This window comes from Lathyrus oleraceus, chromosome 5, assembly GCF_024323335.1.
Source record: "Lathyrus oleraceus cultivar Zhongwan6 chromosome 5, CAAS_Psat_ZW6_1.0, whole genome shotgun sequence".
Taxonomy (NCBI): domain Eukaryota; kingdom Viridiplantae; phylum Streptophyta; class Magnoliopsida; order Fabales; family Fabaceae; genus Lathyrus; species Lathyrus oleraceus.
Genome location: NC_066583.1, coordinates 180,260,966 through 180,279,531, shown reverse-complemented (window position 1 = coordinate 180,279,531; position 18,566 = coordinate 180,260,966). Strand labels below are relative to the sequence as shown.

Genomic DNA, 18,566 nt, shown 5'->3' with positions numbered 1-18,566 from the left:
CCATGAGCCTTAAGCAATAGAAAGTGATGAGATGGGATATTTTCTACCCTTGTCTATAGTACCTCTGTGCATAGGATGTAAACCCTAGTTGCTTAAAGTATTCATTTCTATTCATAAACTTTAGTGCAATTCCATGTCAATTCACTATCAAGTCTGCAACTTGCCCATGTGGCTCTTTATCTTCTTAGTTTTGACACCATTGCAATAACTTCTTCTAGGGTTGACACCTTCATGGTTATTCCTTATTCTTTACCATATCAGTATTTGTGCCTTGGTAAGATCCATGTCATGTTAGACCTAGTGCTTTGAAAGGTTCTTACTTCCTTCTCTGCCATGTTAGTCCATGTACTTTGGTAGAACCCTTGTCATGTGAGTCTCCAGCTTTGATAAGTTTCCTTCCCTGGTTTAAACACCTATTCAATACCATATCAGTCCCTGTGCCTTGGTAAGACCCTTGTCATGTGATTCGCATGCTTTGACAAGTTTCTGCTTTTCTCCTTATCATATCATTCCCTGTGCTTTGGTAAGACCCTTGTCATGTGAGTCTCCGGCTTTGATAAGTTTTTGCTTTTCTCCTTACCATATTAGTACCCATGCTTTGGTAAGATCCATGTCATGTCAGACCCAGTGCTTTGACAAGATCTTGTTTCCTTATTTACCATGCCAGGCCCTGTGCTTTAGTAAGACCCTTGTCATGTGAGTCTCCGGCTTTGACAAGTTTTCCCTTTCTGTTGGTTTAAACACCATTGCAATTTACTTTCCTTTTAGATATACACCTGTATGGTTAACCCCCTTCCTTTCCTTTTAGTTTAAACACCACCCCATAATCATATCTTTTTCAGTCTTTGTCTTCCGAACTACAGAGCTCTGATTTCCTTATTGCACTATAAGGATACATAGGCACGAGGATCCGAGTCCTTGGCAAGCACTCTCCTTTATTTCTTTGTCCTCCCCGGTTCCACAAACTATGAGGCTCTGACCTTCTCATTGCACCATGAGAATATGTAGGCACGGGGGTCACAATCCTCCTCGATCACTCCTGTTTCTTAAACCCATTTCTTTTCTGCAGGTACATGAAGATTATAACACCCATCCAAGCAAGAACATTCAAAATGGTTCCCATGGAATACCATGGATGTGAGGGGTGCTAATACCTTCCCCTTGTATAACCGACTCCTGTGCCCATTTCTTTGTTCCTTTTTCCCTTGGGTTTTATTGATATTTTTACTTCCCCATCCTTTGGGGATGAATAAAGCTCAATGGTGACTCTGTTATACCTTTGAGCGTGCAATGCGTTTGGTGGGCATACTTCAGCTAGCTTCAGTTGGAAACTCCGCTGGGGACGTTCCTAGTTGCTATAGAGAGTCAAACCTACTTTTGTTTGTTCTTGTTTGATTAGGCGTTTACTTTTTTGTTTGCCTGCTTTCAGTTTTTATGTTTGTTTATTGCATATTTTTATTGCTTTAGATCTTCGTTTTTGCTAATCATGTTCTGGATATTACTGTTTTACTCGTTGTGGGTGGGGGTTGATGTTCCATGAGAGGAGCTCTATACCCAAGCTCGAGCATAAACATATGATAGTATTGTGACTATAGTCGTGGAGACCTACTTGGAGTTAGTCCTCGTTTATGGTTAACATGAGATGTCACACCTAGAGTAGATCCTTTTGAGAGCATCATTGTCCAATGAGTCATTCGTTTCAGATAATGGTTTCTCAATAGGGGATCCATGACTCTAGGGACCTTTCTAAGTTACCTTTGAAGAATAGTGCACACCTGTGAATGAGGATATTGGGCTCTTTTTGTAGGAAACCAAGACCCCGCATACATTTGTTTTCGTATAACGTTAGACTTTTGAACCTATGTAGAGTAGTATTTACCGTTTATCTAGAACATGTGGAACTTATGAATCCATGATACTTGCATTATCATTACCTCATTTTAAAATTAATTTTTAGCATGTTCATTTTCAGGAAACCATAAGTTGTCACTTGAGATAGTTCATTCAGTTATGGAGAAATCCGACCGAAGGAATACATATCAATACAAACTCAGAGAGTCCAAATTTGGTAAGCTTAAGAAGCTTGGTTCCCTGATGGTTGGTGAGTACAAGGATATGTTCAAGAGGGATTATGGTAATTTGTTGGGTGTTCTGATTACTAAGGTAGACTCGGAGTTGATCCTTACTTTTGCCCAATTCTATGATCTGACGCTGCATTGTTTCATGTTCTAAGATTTTCCCTTAGCTCCTACTCTAGAGGAGTTTGCTCACATTTTCCATATCCCAGATAGAGATCAGATTCCTTACATAGGTGCTATGGGATTTCCAGAGGTTGCTTTGGTGGCTCAAGCTCTTCGTCTTGAGAAGAACCTGGTAAAAGTTAATCTTCATACAAAGGGAAATGTCAGAGGTTTTACTTCAAAATTTCTTTTGGAGAAGGCTACTTTGTTTGCTAGTAGTGGGAGTTGGGATGCCTTATATATTGTGTTTTCTCTCCTTATTTATGGTTTGGGACTCTTTCCAAAAATTGAGGGGTTCGTTGATAAAATTGTTGTTAGTATTTTAATCTCTAGGAATTTGGTGTCTACTCTCTTAGATGATGTATTCTTTTCTTTCCATTGGAGAAATCAGAAAAGAGGCGGGACACTTAACTATTGCATTCCTTTGCTTTACAAGTGGATTTTGACTCACTTACCGAGAAGGGGACCTTTTGCAGACAACTTCAGAGCTTTGAAGTGGTCTCATAGGTTGATGTCTTTGGATGATGAGGATGTTGTTTGGTATTATCATGACTATGATAGGGTGAAGCTTGTTTACAGCTGTGAGGATTTCCCAAATATTCCTCTTGTTAGTTCCAAAGGTGGAGTCATCAATTACAACTCTGTTCTGTCACTTTGTCAATTGGGTTATCAGTTGAAGGAAGAGCCCAAATCCAAGTTCTTAGAGGAGTTTCTTATAGCTGAAAAGGTTAAGGATGCAAATATGATGAAGAGGATACGCAGAGCTTGGGGTAAAGTTCAATGTATAGGGAAGAAGGAATTAGGCAAACAGAACTACATCATCATAGAGTCATATAAAGAGTAGGTGAAATCCAGAGCTAAGAGTTTGAAGCTCCCATATCCATAGGAACCTTCCATGAGCTTTAAGGCACCCAAGCCTTTGTTGCTGTTATTTTTAGAAGGACCAACCAACAATTTTTTTAGATTTCCTCAGATTTTTCGACACTTCAACATGTGCGTGAAGGATAACACGTGGTTGAACCTCTTTGGAGAGTGTACAGATGGACAAATTCTTTTGAACGATCGAATGTACGTTCAAACTATCTGAACACAACTACCATGCCCCTAGTTAAGACTAAGGGTTTTAATTCCAAAAGAAACATCAACTTCTAGGCTCAAAGTAGTTGACTAGATATTAACTCCTTATCCCCCTGGTGTTTGGGGATTTGAAACAATGCCTTACATCATTAACAAAGTTCTCTTTGAAAAGACACCACAATAATTATGGGTAATGGTTTTCATCATCCTCCCTCATATCTTTGCTAAAACAACAATTTGATTAAGAAAGTGTGTCATACCCCAAAAATTACCCATCATTTTTCCTAAAAAAAAAAAAAAAAAAAAAAAAAAAAAACGAAAAAAAAACGAAAAAAAAAAAAAAAAAGAGAAATTTTTTTTTATTTAATTAATTAATTAATTAAATAATTAAAATAAATAAATAAATAAAATATAACAAATTATTTTGGACTTGGGTCTCCCTCAGTCCAAGCCCATTACCCACGAAATTAGTCTATAAATACTGAAGTTTCAGTAGGGGGAGTGAGACTTGGAGTTACACTGGGAGATTCACTGAAAAAAAAAGAGGAGGAGAACAGAGAAGAACGAATAGAAGTTTTGGCATAGGAACCCTGCCTACCCGGAGAATTCAGAGTAAAGAAACCCTGAAGGCAGCCCATCTGCACCGAAGCCATCGCCGTCCAATTCCCGCTGCCTAACTTATTCCGATACTACAAGTGGTCAATCCCTTCAACCTTGAATTGGCAAACAGGTTTGCGTATCTCTATTGTTTATACTTTCAATTGGCCATATCTACATATATAATGTATCATGATTAAATGTTGATATATAATTTGCTTTCGTATGGGAATCTAAATATGCCTGAATACCCTGAATGTTTGACCATGTTATTCCTGTGATAAAATGCCATAAAATTCAAAGTTCCTAACATGGGGCTGTTTTCAAATTCAAAATCCGTGGCCTTCGCTAGGCGAGGCAGAGGCGAACGAGACAGTACCTGATTCTTCTAGTCTGTTTTTTTTTATGTTTTTATCATAGCCATGCATTATTCATCCTATCCTATTTATTGTTGTGATATTTCTCCGGTGTAATCTTCGATTGCACCCTGATTTGGTGTTCTGACATGTTTCTTTTTTTGAGTTTCGTAAAGGTTCACATATCCCAGGAAAAGGTTATTGGCTAGGTATTCCACTTTATTTGTGGGATACCCTTGTGGAGTTTCACCCTAAATTAATTTTTAATGTATTAATTTTTTTAATATATTATTTTTAATAATTTTAATGTGGAGTTTCATCCTAATTATATAATTAATTGTAAAACTTTGCCTTTGAATAAGTGATCTTGGACCTCTCTTTGTTACCTTACGATTACGATATTACGGTCATGTCCCGCGAACGTGGGGATACCCTTAGCAAAGACCCTTCGGTTAAATCATCATAAAATAAATTATAGTCCCTCGGATGTTGCCTTCGAATATACAACTTTGTCCCTCGATGACCCTCCGATGTTGCCTACGGTTAAAAGATGATAGTCCCTTCGAATGCTAAGGTATCCTCGTAACTGTTGCCTTCAATGACCAATCGATGACCCTACGATGACCCTTTTACATCCAAAGGATAAAACTACTTATTTCTCAATAATAAGGACAGTTTTACCCTCATAAGGATAGGAAATACTCATAAAGACCTTGGGTCGGTATAACTCTTAATTGCTGGCTCACAACCTAAAACATTTTTTCACACCTCACACCTTTCAAAATACCTTCAGAAAATCACCACTTGGTATACATTCATACTAGAATCATTACCGAGTTATATTTTTCTAAACAATTTTCAAAACTAAACGAGATAATCACTTTGTATACATTCATACAAGAATCATTACAAAGTTAAATTCTCTTTTCAAAACAATTTTTCTAAACAATTCACAAACACTTTTTTTCATGACAAAAATAATATAAGTGATCGAGCAATTAAGAGCCCATGGATAACCATGGATACAAAGGGTGCTAACACCTTCCCTTTGTATAATGTACCTCCCGAACCCAAAATCTAAATTAAGGTTTTTCCTGTTCTTTTCCACCTTTCCTTATTGGATAAAAGAAAAGTCGGTGGCGACTCTTGCTAACCGCGACATTGCGATTAAAACCACAAAAAAGTCCAGTTCACCGTATGACAGAACTGGCGACTCTGCTGGGGATGTCGGAATATTTAAAAAGAGAGGTTACCTTAAAAACAAGATCACTTATTCAATTTGTCTGATTTATTTTTAAGGGGTTGCTTGGGTATGTTATGCTTGAGTGAAAGATCCTACACCCGGATCTAGTGTACCTTAGGTAAGTAGCAAGAGATCATCGCGACTGTCCGGCGTATACTGGAATGGTCAAAATGATGGCTACGGTTAATGTGGCACTTTGGATGTCCTGATGTTCCTCATGTTAGTTGAGGAAATATTTGGCATTCGCGTGGTGTCATAAAAGCATTAACCAGACCTTTAGAACCCTAATTGACTCATCCTGGCCATTAGAAAGTAGTGAGATAACTGGCTTCGGTTCCGACTGGAGTTGGTTGAGACTCGATACTACACTCTTTGAGATTGGACTTTAGGGAAGCTTCGGTCAACCACTTGGTGTTGCACTGAAGTGGACTTAAGGAAAGGTCAATGATTTGAGATCCTTCTAGAACCCGGTTACTATTCTAAGACAGGTTGAACCAACCAAACTTCAGTGGGGAGGGTATTTACCTATGGAACTCACGCAAGCCTTAAAACCTAGGAATGATTGTTGTGTGACTTGCTTGTGCTTGTTATTTATCTAACAACATGACATCATAACAACATAACATCATAACATCATGGCATTGTACTAACCATTTCAAGGATTTAGGGATTTAACTCTGCTAAAAAAAAAAGAAAAAACAAAAACAAAAGCAAAAACAAAAGAGAAAAAAAAAAAAAAGCTCTTTTTGTTAGTTTATGCAAAGTTAAATCCCGAAAGTCCTTGAAAACATTTCATACATTGCATTGCATCGCATAACAGGTATTCTAAAGGATCAGTGTTCTCACGATTTTCCTATCAAACAGATTCCAGCAGATTCAAACAGATTGAACAATGGCTCTCGAACAAACTGTCAAAGATCTCCAGGCCCAGAATGCTCAATTCCAGGAAATGATGCTGAGCTTATCCAAGGGGCAGGAAGAACTGAAAGCTCTTTTGATGGAGAAGAAGAAGGACCAGAAACCTGTGGGTTACATCAACCCGGGGAGAAGGCTTAAGGGACAGGTTACAGGAGTCAAGATTAGAATTCCGAAGGATTCAGAAGAAGAGACCGAGAATGATTCGGAAGATGAGAATCCTAATCTCGTCAATTCTGAGGACGACGATGAAGATTATGAACATGAACAGTACTCTCCGAAGGATGATAAGTACAAGTTGCTGGAAGAACGTATGCTAGCTATGGAGGGGCAGAAAGTGCCCGGTCTGGATTTCGAAAACTTGGGTCTGGTCTCTGATGTGGTCATTCCCCGCAAATTCAAGGTTCCCATTTTCACTAAGTATGATGGTGCCTCTTGTCCTCAGATGCATCTAAGGGCTTATGTGAGAAAGATTCAGCCGCACACTACTGATAAGAAACTGTGGATCCATTTCTTCCAAGAGAGTCTGTCTGGCACACAGTTAGAGTGGTATTATCAGCTTGAGAGCTCTAACATCCGCACATGGACTGATTTAGCAACAGCTTTCTACAAGCACTACCAGTATAATTCTGAGTTAGCGCCTACTCGGCTACAGCTACAAAATATGACTATGGGCTCTAAAGAAAGTTTCAAAGAATATGCTCAAAAGTGGAGAGATTTGGCTGGCAGAGTCAAACCCCCTATGACTGATCGAGAGTTAGTGGACATGTTCATGGGTACACTGACTGGCCCATTCTACAGCCATCTACTGGGAAGTTCCTCGTCAGGTTTCACTGAACTTATCTTGACAGGTGAACGGGTTGAAAGCGGCATTCGAAGTGGAAAGATACAGGCAGCTACTTCTGCAAGCACCAAAAAGTCCTATCAGGGAAAGAGTGAATCAAATGCTGTGTACAGTGAGAGGAAGCATAACAAGAAGAATCGTGACCATACTGTTGGGGCAGTTACAATTGCCGCACCGCCATCTCAGAACTTCCAACACAGACAAGACAGGTCGAGAAGACAGTTTACCAAGATCAATATGACTTTAACCCAAGCACTGCAGAGTATGTTAAAGGCCAATTTGATTACCCTCAGAGGCCCTCCTGCAAATCCCAACACTACTTCTCCTCGTTATAATCCCAACGCCAGGTGTGCCTATCACTCCGATAGCCCCGGGCATGATACGAATGATTGCTGGTTGTTGAAGAACAAGATTCAGGATATGATCGACGCTGGAGAAATTGAATTTGATCCTCCGGCGACCCCCAATGTCATCACAGCACCTATGCCTAATCATGACCAGAATGTTAATGTTGTGGACGACAATTCTCACGTTACTGACGTTGCTGATTTAGCATCTCCTCTCCTGATCGTTAAGAAGAATTTATTGCAAGCTGGTTTATTTCCAGGTTGTGCTGAAGATTGCGATCTCTGTGTACTCCGACCCAATGATTGTTTGAAGTTGAAGAACGGCATTCAACGGCTGATGGATGATCGTACAATTCTATTTGAAAGGGTTCCTAAGGTGGACAACTCTATTGAAGAGGTATCTGTGATTGCTAGGTCCAAAGCTCCAGTGAAGATTACCGCTACTAGAGTGCCTGTGAAGATTACCGCTGAGCCCAAAGTGGCTCCCCTGATTATTACCGCACCTGGCCCCGTGCCATATTCCTCCAGCAAAGCTATTCCGTGGAACTATGGAGGCGACGTTTACATCCATGGCATAAAGCAGGTTGGTAGTTCTGCTAATCCTAATGATATTGTGGGGACTAGTAAAGTTACTCGAAGTGGAAGGATCTACTCCCCAGAAATCTCACCTCCCGCTCCCGAAATTCGAGGAAAAAGACCAGTCAATCCTCCTCAGTCAGAGACATCGGTCGAAGTTACTTCTGAAGATGTTGCCAAACAGGAAATGGAAGAGATGCTGAAAATCATCCGTAAGAGCGATTTTGATGTAGTGGAACAATTGGGGCATACTCCGTCTAAAATCTCAATGTTGTCCTTGTTATTATCCTCTGAATCCCATGCCAATGCATTGATGAAATTCTTGAAGACCGCTCATGTGCCTCAAGAAACATCCGTCGATCAATTCGAACATTATGTTGCTAATTTGACTGTTGACAATGGCCTAGGCTTTTCCGATGCTGACCTGACGCCAGCAGGAAAGAATCACAATAAAGCTCTGCATATCTCCATCGAGTGTGAGGGGATCACCCTGGCTCACGTGTTGATCGACAACGGCTCTTCCTTGAATGTGCTCCCGAAAGCTGTACTCGATAAATTTGACTACAAAGGCATTGAACTGAAACCTAGTGATGTTGTGGTGCGTGCTTACGATGGTGCGAAGAGTGTTGTCTATGGTGAAGTGGTTCTCCCTATCAAGATAGGACCTCAAGTCTTCAACACTACCTTTCACGTGATGGACATTCGTCCCGCCTACTCCTGCTTGTTGGGGCGCCCTTGGATCCATGGGGCAGGTGCGGTAGCTTCGTCGCTTCATCAAAAGCTGAAGTATCCAATAGCAGGCATGGTTGTCACTGTATGTGGAGAAGAAGACTATATTGTCAGTAGTGTGCAAGCCTTCAAATACGTCGAGATGGATGGTGAATTCTTTGAGACTCCTTCTCAGTCATTTGAAGTGGTTCCTCCACCCAGTCCTGTCCTTAAGCCAACTCCCCTTGTGCCCAAGGTTGTTCGTGCTCCCCCTGTCATGATCTCTCTGAAAGATGCTCAAGCCGCGATTGAAAATGGTGATCGTGCTGGTTGGGGTCAACTGATCAATGTACCGTACAAGTCTGATAAAGCTGGCCTGGGGTTTAACTCTGGAAAGATAGTCAAAAATCAGATTAATGCTATGGAAGATGCTGATAGTGATTGCGACTGGATAGCTGGATTTTCCCAACAATTGGTGACGGACTCAACAATTGGAAGACTGAAGACATTATCCCGATTTCCTTTAGTCAGGAGTAATTGTTATTGTTTATTCTAGAATTGCAAATTTTAATTTTCTTTTACAATCAAACTTCTTAAAGCATTGTGTCTATGCCCGAGGCACAATGGCTAATTTGTTAGGGGTTTGTCATTTTCATAAGCATATTCATATTCAATAGATCAATGGACTTTTTGCATTCAAATATTGCGCTCTTTATCTTTCCTGTCATTTTTCAAACAAGCTATGTTTCTTGCACACACTCACGTAACAATTTGCCGATCCATATCCACTCTGGATCCTGTTGGTAATGACTCTGCTACTGTTCATTATGACTTTGAAAATCCGATCTACCAAGCCGAGGATGGAAGCGAGGAAGATTGTGAAGTCCCTGGAGAACTTGCCCGACTACTGCAAGAAGAAAAGACTATACAGCCGCATGAGGAATCAATTGAAATTGTAAATCTGGGTACTGAAATAAACAAGAAAGAAGTCAGAGGTTTCTTGGGGCACTCGAATTACATTGCCCGATTCATTCCACACTTGACTGCTACCTGCAAACCCATCTTCAAATTACTGAGACAAAATCAAGAGATGGTATGGAATGATGAATGCCAAGAAGCTTATGACAAAATCAGGAAATATCGCCAAGAACCTCCAGTTCCGATGCCACCAGTTGAAGGAAGACCTTTAATTACGTATTTGACCGTGTTAGAAAATTCAATGAGGTGTGTTGGGGCAACATGACGAGTCTGGTCGAAAAGAGCATGCCATATACTGCCTTAGCAAAAGGTACCGACTGTGAAACAAGATACTCACAGCCCGAGAAAGCTTGCTGTGCTTTGGCCTGGGCTGCTCGCCGACTAAGACAGTATATGTTGAATCATACCACCTTATTGACTTCTAAGATGGATTCTATCAAATACCTATTTGAGAAACCTGCTGTCTCCTGAAAGAGTTATCACTGACAATGGTACTAATTTGAACAACAAGATGATTACTGAACTCTGCACGCAGTTCAAAATAAAACACCATAACTCTTCTCCGTACCGGCCAAAGATGAACGGCGCCGTGGGGACTGCTAACAATATCAAGAAGGTCATGCAAGAAATGACAGTAACATACAAAGACTGGCATGAGATGTTACCCTTTACTCTTTACGGTTATCGCACTTCAGTGCGCACTACGACAGGGGCAACTCCGTTCTCTTTAGTCTATGGAATGGAAGCCATCTTACTAGTGGAAGTTCAGATTCCCTCTCTAAGAATCATGAAAGAGGCGGGCCTAGATGAAGATGAATGGATTCAGACTCGACTCGATCAGATAAATCTGATTGATGAGAAGAGACTTGCGGCTGTTTGTCATGGGCAGATATATCAGAAATGTATGACCCAGGCATTTAACAAAAGAGTTAAGAGACAGGTGTACCAACTTGGCGACTTGGTGATCAAGCGTATCATTCTACCACAAGGTGATCCCAGAGGCAAATGGACTCCCACATACGAAGGGCCATTTGTGGTTAAGAAGGTATTCTCTGGTGAAGCCATGATACTCGCTACTATGGATGGTGAAGACTTCCCACATCCCGTGAACGCGGACATAGTTAAAAAATACTACGCATAAAAGAGACCCGCTAGATCGACGTATCTAGGCAAAAGTAAGGGCATCCCGGCGAACCAAAAGGGTTCGGGCAAAAATTAGGGATATATAAAAAAAAATGTACACCCGGCAAGTCGAAAACCTGAAAAGGCGGCTTGGGCAAAAAAGGGTATCCTGGTGGACTGAAAACCTGAAAAGGCGGTCCAGGCAAAAATTAGGGATTAAAGCGTATGACTATGTCCCGTTCTCAGTCAACTTTCATCCAAGTTCGAGGGACTGACCAAGCCAATCACTTCTATCCGACAGCAAGGGATGAGATGCTCGAAGACATAATGACAGTAGTAGACTTAAAATCAATAGGACTTCTTCCACATAGCTTTCTCTTTGTTTTCGACAATTTCCTCTTACTAGGATTTCTGTCTCCTTGTACACAAATTGCCTGTTTATAGGCCTCCTTTCAAAATCAATACAACCCTCTTTCAAAAAAAAAAGATGCTTTTGTTTTTACTTTTCTATTTTGGTTGCGTAAATGTCCATTGATTTAATTTGAATTAATATGTGCATTTGAATATGATAAATGTTTACCAAAATATATGCGTAGAATAGCAATAGCAATTACTACCCGACTTCAGGATCGAGGAGAAGGTCTAACCATGCTTCCAATGAATCCGCTACCAATTCTATTCCCCCAGCAAGTCTGTTATTCCTCAGAAGAAATTAGCAGCATTCCCCAGGCACAGCCAGTTACTCCCCAACAGAGGTCGGCATCATCAGACAGATTGATCATCTCATCCATCCTCAGCCAAGATCTGTGGAATATTTCTACCATCAGACAGAATCAAGAACCCCCTGCCGAGAAAGGGTCATCGACACAAATGTCTCAAATCAGTAGATGGGGATTTATTTTCCCCAGTAGAGTCCCTAAGCAGAACTTCTCATACGCATAACTCATTCATTACATCATTTCACAGCATACGCATGCATACAACATTCGCATTTATTTTAGCATAACACGAAACATCTCATACATCATGACATAGCATGAAGCTAACTTTTCTTTGCAGGTTAATTATCCTCCTGATATAGTCAAAGTAGAAGGTTCATTCAGACAGACACCTTTATCAATCACATTCAAGATTCAGATACATATTTCAAATACAGTTCATGGGAACATTCATTCTGACAACACTTCGATATCCTCCTAACGATGGCATCTCTAAGCCCATCCCAGACATTTATTGCAAGTACAACATATACAGGTTATCAGATACAGCCTAACGTACGGTTCATTCTGATTCAGCCCAACATATGACTTCTTCAGCAACTCCAATGCGGTCTAACGTACGACCCATTTGGACCTTCAAATCCTCAGATGCTGCCTAGCGTACGGTACATTCAGGGGTGTAGTCTAGCGTACGACTACTTTCTTTTTCAGATGCAGCCTAACGGACGGCTCATTCTACAACTCGGATACGATCTAACGTACGATCCATTCTGAACTTCAACAACCCCAACGCGGTCTAACGTACGACCCGTTTGGATCTTACAACCCTCAGATGCTACCTAACGTACGGTACATTTCTGAAGTGTAGTCTGGCGTACGACTACCGCTTTCATCATCAGATGCGGCCTAACAGACGACTCATTCTGCGACGGTCTAACGTACGACCCGTTCGGATGTCCATCCCCTCAGATGCTACCTAACATACGGTACATTTCTGAAGTGTAGTCTAACGTACGACTACCCCTTTCATCATCAGATCCTACCTAACATACGGTACATTTCTGAAGTGTAGTCTAACGTACGACTACCCTTTCATCATCAGATCCTACCTAACATACGGTACATTTCTGAAGCGTAGTCTAACGTACGACTACCCCTTTCGTCATCAGATTCAGCCTAACGTACGGCTCATTCTGCAACTCAGATACGATCTAGCGTATGGTCCATTCTGACCCTTTATCCCCAACAGCATATGACACACTCCGACTCCCCAGCGAAGTCGGCAGCCTAATGGATGACTCATTATACGGTCTAACGTACGACCCAGTGTGGCACCCATGTCTTCAAATTGGCCTAATATACGGCGCGATCTGAAGCTTTCGTCATCAAACCTCCCGGATGGCATCTTTAAGCCCATCTCCATCAAGACCAACTGTCGATTCTCAAGTACAAATTTTTGGGGCATTCTAGTGTTCAATAATCTTCCACCTCCAGACCACGAATGGCATACACGCCATCCTAACTCTCTCGGTTCAAGAATATTGAACAGGGGTACCTGTCATACCCCAAAAATTACCCATCATTTTTCCTAAAAAAAAAAAATAATAAAAAAAAAAATAAAAAAAAATAATAAAAAAAAAAACGAAAAAAAAACGAAAAAAAAAAAAAAAAAAAAAAAAAAAAAAAAAAAAAAGAGAATTTTTTTTATTTAATTAATTAATTAATTAAATAATTAAAATAAATAAATAAATAAAATATAACAAATTATTTTGGACTTGGGTCTCCCTCAGTCCAAGCCCATTACCCACGAAATTAGTCTATAAATACTGAAGTTTCAGTAGGGGGAGTGAGACTTGGAGTTACACTGGGAGATTCACTGGAAAAAAAAGAGGAGGAGAACAGAGAAGAACGAATAGAAGTTTTGGCATAGGAACACTGTCTACCCGGAGAATTCAGAGTAAAGAAATCCTGAAGGCAGCCCATCTGCACCGAAGCCATCGCCGTCCAATTCCCGCTGCCTAACTTATTCCGATACTACAAGTGGTCAATCCCTTCAACCTTGAATTGGCAAACAGGTTTGCGTATCTCTATTGTTTATACTTTCAATTGGCCATATCTACATATATAATGTATCATGATTAAATGTTGATATATAATTTGCTTTCGTATGGGAATCTAAATATGCCTGAATACCCTGAATGTTTGACCATGTTATTCCTGTGATAAAATGCCATAAAATTCAAAGTTCCTAACATGGGACTGTTTTCAAATTCAAAATCCGTGGCCTTCGCTAGGCGAGGCAGAGGCGAACGAGACAGTACCTGATTCTTCTAGTCTGTTTTTTTTATGTTTTTATCATAGCCATGCATTATTCATCCTATCCTATTTATTGTTGTGATATTTCTCCGGTGTAATCTTCGATTGCACCCTGATTTGGTGTTCTGACATGTTTCTTTTTTGAGTTTCGTAAAGGTTCACATATCCCAGGAAAAGGTTATTGGCTAGGTATTCCACTTTATTTGTGGGATACCCTTGTGGAGTTTCACCCTAAATTAATTTTTAATGTATTAATTTCTAATGTATTAATTTTTTAATATATTATTTTTAATAATTTTAATGTGGAGTTTCATCCTAATTATATAATTAATTGTAAAACTTTGCCTTTGAATAAGTGATCTTGGACCTCTCTTTGTTGCCTTACGATTACGATATTACGGTCATGTCCCGCGAACGTGGGGATACCCTTAGCAAAGACCCTTCGGTTAAATCATCATAAAATAAATTATAGTCCCTCGGATGTTGCCTTCGAATATACAACTTTGTCCCTCGATGACCCTCCGATGTTGCCTACGGTTAAAAGATGATAGTCCCTTCGAATGCTAAGGTATCCTCGTAACTGTTGCCTTCAATGACCAATCGATGACCCTACGATGACCCTTTTACATCCAAAGGATAAAACTACTTATTTCTCAATAATAAGGACAGTTTTACCCTCATAAGGATAGGAAATACTCATAAAGACCTTGGGTCGGTATAACTCTTAATTGCTGGCTCACAACCTAAAACATTTTTTCACACCTCACACCTTTCAAAATACCTTCAGAAAATCACCACTTGGTATACATTCATACTAGAATCATTACCGAGTTATATTTTTCTAAACAATTTTCAAAACTAAACGAGATAATCACTTTGTATACATTCATACAAGAATCATTACAAAGTTAAATTCTCTTTTCAAAACAATTTTTCTAAACAATTCACAAACACTTTTTTTCATGACAAAAATAATATAAGTGATCGAGCAATTAAGAGCCCATGGATAACCATGGATACAAAGGGTGCTAACACCTTCCCTTTGTATAATGTACCTCCCGAACCCAAAATCTAAATTAAGGTTTTTCCTGTTCTTTTCCACCTTTCCTTATTGGATAAAAGAAAAGTCGGTGGCGACTCTTGCTAACCGCGACATTGCGATTAAAACCACAAAAAAGTCCAGTTCACCGTATGACAAAGTGAATGAGAGTAATATATTTTTTTGTTTTTTTTTTTGCAAGAATGAAGGGAAAATAGTAAGAGTGAATACAAATGGATTAATTCAAAATGCATGATCACTTCATCAAGATTACCATTAAATACAATGATGTTTAAAAACAAGTAGCATTAAATAGACAAAGAAAATAAAAAATGCAAAAGATAACAATGTCCAAAGACTCCCAATGTTGAGGAGGACTTCCTATCTGATCCACTGACTTCAGGAGACACCCTTTGAGGTATTCATACTTATTAAGGCGAGAGGTTGACGTGCACCACCAGGTTTCCTTATGGAAATGATATGTACTTTTTGTCTATCAAATGTTGAATCTTAGCTTTAAAAACATTGCAGTATTCAGTTGAGTGTCCTATTGAGCCGACGTGATAACCACATTGCACATCAAGACCGTACCCATGTGGGTGTGGTTGTGGTACAGGCTTTAGAGGTTTGGGATCCACTAATAAGCTTTGAATCAAAAGTTGCAGAAGTTGACAGCCTGACATGGGAATTGGATCAGGAGGATCATTCCTTCTTTCCAAGTTGTTGTGAGGCCTATGCTGGCTCTGATTTTGATTCTGATATCCTCGACCTTGGGCTTGCTGATTTGAATGAGAAGTGATCCAAGGTTACTGGAACGGCGTTCTGGGCATCGTTGATTTCCCATTTTTAGCCTTTTGAAGATTGGGGTCAGTGAACTCGTCAACATTGGCATAACGGTCTTCAAGTTATTTTCCTTCAACCTTACCATTGTATATAACCCTTTTTGATCCATCTTCCACTTCTCATTTGCTTTTTTTGGCTTGGATAATGACATTGGAATTCCATGGTGATATCTCAATGCTCTCCCAAGGAAACAACTATATCTCGTTAGCCACATCCTCGGCCTTTTCCTTGTGAAGAAAAACCTTAAGAGGGTTCAGAGGTTCCTTGCATTTCTCATTATTTGGCTCTGAAATAAAAAAAATACACCTGAGCCTCCTCCCTTGAGTGCTGGTGGATTTATGTCAACCAATTTTTGCAACTTTAGCCTAAAACTCTTGCATTCCTTGATGGAGTGTCCCACTGTTCCGGTACGAAATTCGCACTTGACTCTCGGATGGTCTTCTTTAGAGACTAGGCTCTTGTTGTTAATCATATATTATACCAAGGCTTTCAATGCTAAGCAAGAATCCAGGTCATGTCCTACCGACCCTTTATGGACTTCACACGTTACATTTGGATTGTACCATGTAAGGTCTGGTGACGTAGGTGTGAGAGCTAGAAGTGTTGCCAAAGAATTTTGGATCAATTGCGGGTAAAACTTACTATAAGGAACTAGAATCGGGTTGTGGTGATCTTTGTTCCCCCTGTTCTGATTCTGATTCTTGTTCCAACCCTGACTTCGACAATTTTCCGAGGAGGAATAATTAGAGAATATTGATGTGACGATTTGGTAATCAAAGGTTGAAGATGACATCCTGAGGGAGGGCCATATGCCGACAAATGAGGAGTTTCCGTATGGAATTACCTTTGACTTGGGGTAACACTGGATGGATTTAGAGCATCAATGGGTACATGGTGACCCTCTTTTCTCAACAAGGCTTGCAGGGTTTCTAAGACCCATCCCTTTCGGCTCTTCAAAAGATTAAGTTCCTCTTTCAATGCTTCTTGACCTTTCCTTAGCTCGTCCATCATCTCCTGAGACATGGTTATTTGTTCTAAACGCGTGCCGAGAATCACCTTGTTGGTCATGGTCAAAGGATGGAGTGAGATTTTATTTGAAAAATGCATGAATGCATGTATGGATGCATTTTTGTTTGCAAAACTCTTGGCTAATTTCAATCATTCATTTCAGCAATGCTACAACATTTGTTCGCAAGTATTTAAAACAATAAAGCAATAAAACATAATAAATGAATCCAAAATCAACTTTTCTTGAATTCAAATCAAGTTCAAATACAAGCAAAAGCCTAAGGCATTCCGGCCTTCCAAACCGTAAAAAGGTAGGTGGTTAACCCTTCCAACATCATCTTACAAAACTTAATGAAATTAAAAACTTGATGCAGAGTGTTCTCAAGACACATGCACCAATCAACTTCTTTCAATTTTCCAGGTATCTCTTGTATGATGGAATTTGCAAATCTGGACAGCCTCAGAAATTTTCCATTCCATTCAACATAGAGCCCTTGGAGATCTTGAATGATACGCAGGTCCTCGTCCTTGGTCACCTCAATATCCCTATAGAGTTTTCTCTAATATCTGCACTCATTTGACAACAACATATAAGCAACATCCTGATCCATACTCTCAGGTGCTTGAATCCTTCGATTTTCTTGCTTTAATTGATATTTCAAATGGATACAAGCTCTTCCAGACTCTTCACTATGCAACTACTCGCGGACTCAAGTATCCTTGTACCTCTGAATAGTATTCTCAAGCTCATGAGTATGAATCTCAGAAATCAACCTAGATTCCCTCTTTATCTCAAGGGTTCTTTCCAGAGTCTTTTTCAGCTCTTGAATCTTGAGTACAACTTGATCCAACTCTTTGTTCTTAGTCTTGACCACATATTTGGTACCTTTGAGTGCATGACCAAAATTTTATCTTCTTTCATCAGACTATCTAGTCCTTTTGTTGGAGGCTTCAAGCTCTTTATCTTTCTTTTGCTGATCATCCTTCAGATTCTCATTCTCTAAGGTAACTTGATTGAGCTTAATCATCAACTCAGTGTTTTCTGCTTCAAGCTCCTTGATTCTGGAATTAAGCTTCTCCTACATCCTCAGGCAAGATGGGTTCTGGATAAGGAACCAAAGGAAAGATGGAGTGGTCAAATGGAAAAGGAAGCTTAACCATTTTAACTCTCTCTTTCACCTAACAGATGTAAGGTTCACGAGTGATGACGTTTCTCTTACCCAACTCCTTACCCTTTCAAACAATTGCTTTCCATGATATCTTGACCTTTTTCACCACAAGATTATATGTTTCACTATTGTGCAAGATAAAAGACTCTAAGGCTTCATCTCTTGGAGAACTATCCATAGGGTAACCATGATGTCTCAAGGATAGTACATGGTTGTAATTGATGTAACTTATGGTTCCTATCAAAGGTATATTGGGGAAGTCTTAAATGGTAACAATAATATCTTTGGTTTCCCACTCCCTTATGTACCACTTGACATGACTAGAGGTAAAAGAAGCTAACTTCTGAGATGGCTTGAGATCTTTGGAGACAAAAAGGCCTTCTTCAGGCATGTGAGACTTGAACCAAGCATGCAACAACTGTGCACAACACAAGAAAGTTCCTCCCTTCTTTTCATGACGCTCATGGAG

At 39.9% G+C, this 18,566-nt stretch overlaps 1 protein-coding gene across 1 annotated transcript; it reads left to right on the top strand.

Annotated features, from left to right (window-relative positions):
• The first annotated feature begins 2,010 nt into the window (after positions 1-2,010).
• LOC127079572 (uncharacterized) lies at positions 2,011-3,084 on the top strand. The gene is made up of 2 exons (XM_051019956.1): positions 2,011-2,134; positions 2,234-3,084. Exons 1-2 carry the CDS (start codon positions 2,011-2,013, stop codon positions 3,082-3,084), a joined length of 975 nt encoding a protein of 324 aa, XP_050875913.1.
• Positions 3,085-18,566: the final 15,482 nt, after the last annotated feature.

Bases quoted from the DNA above. Each gene is read 5' to 3' on its own strand.
- LOC127079572 (XM_051019956.1), top strand. From the start codon at position 2,011: ATGGAGAAATCCGACCGAAGGAATACATATCAATACAAACTCAGAGAG. The intron at 2,135-2,233 runs GTAATTTGTTGG...TCATGTTCTAAG, and splicing joins TATGTTCAAGAGGGATTATG to ATTTTCCCTTAGCTCCTACT.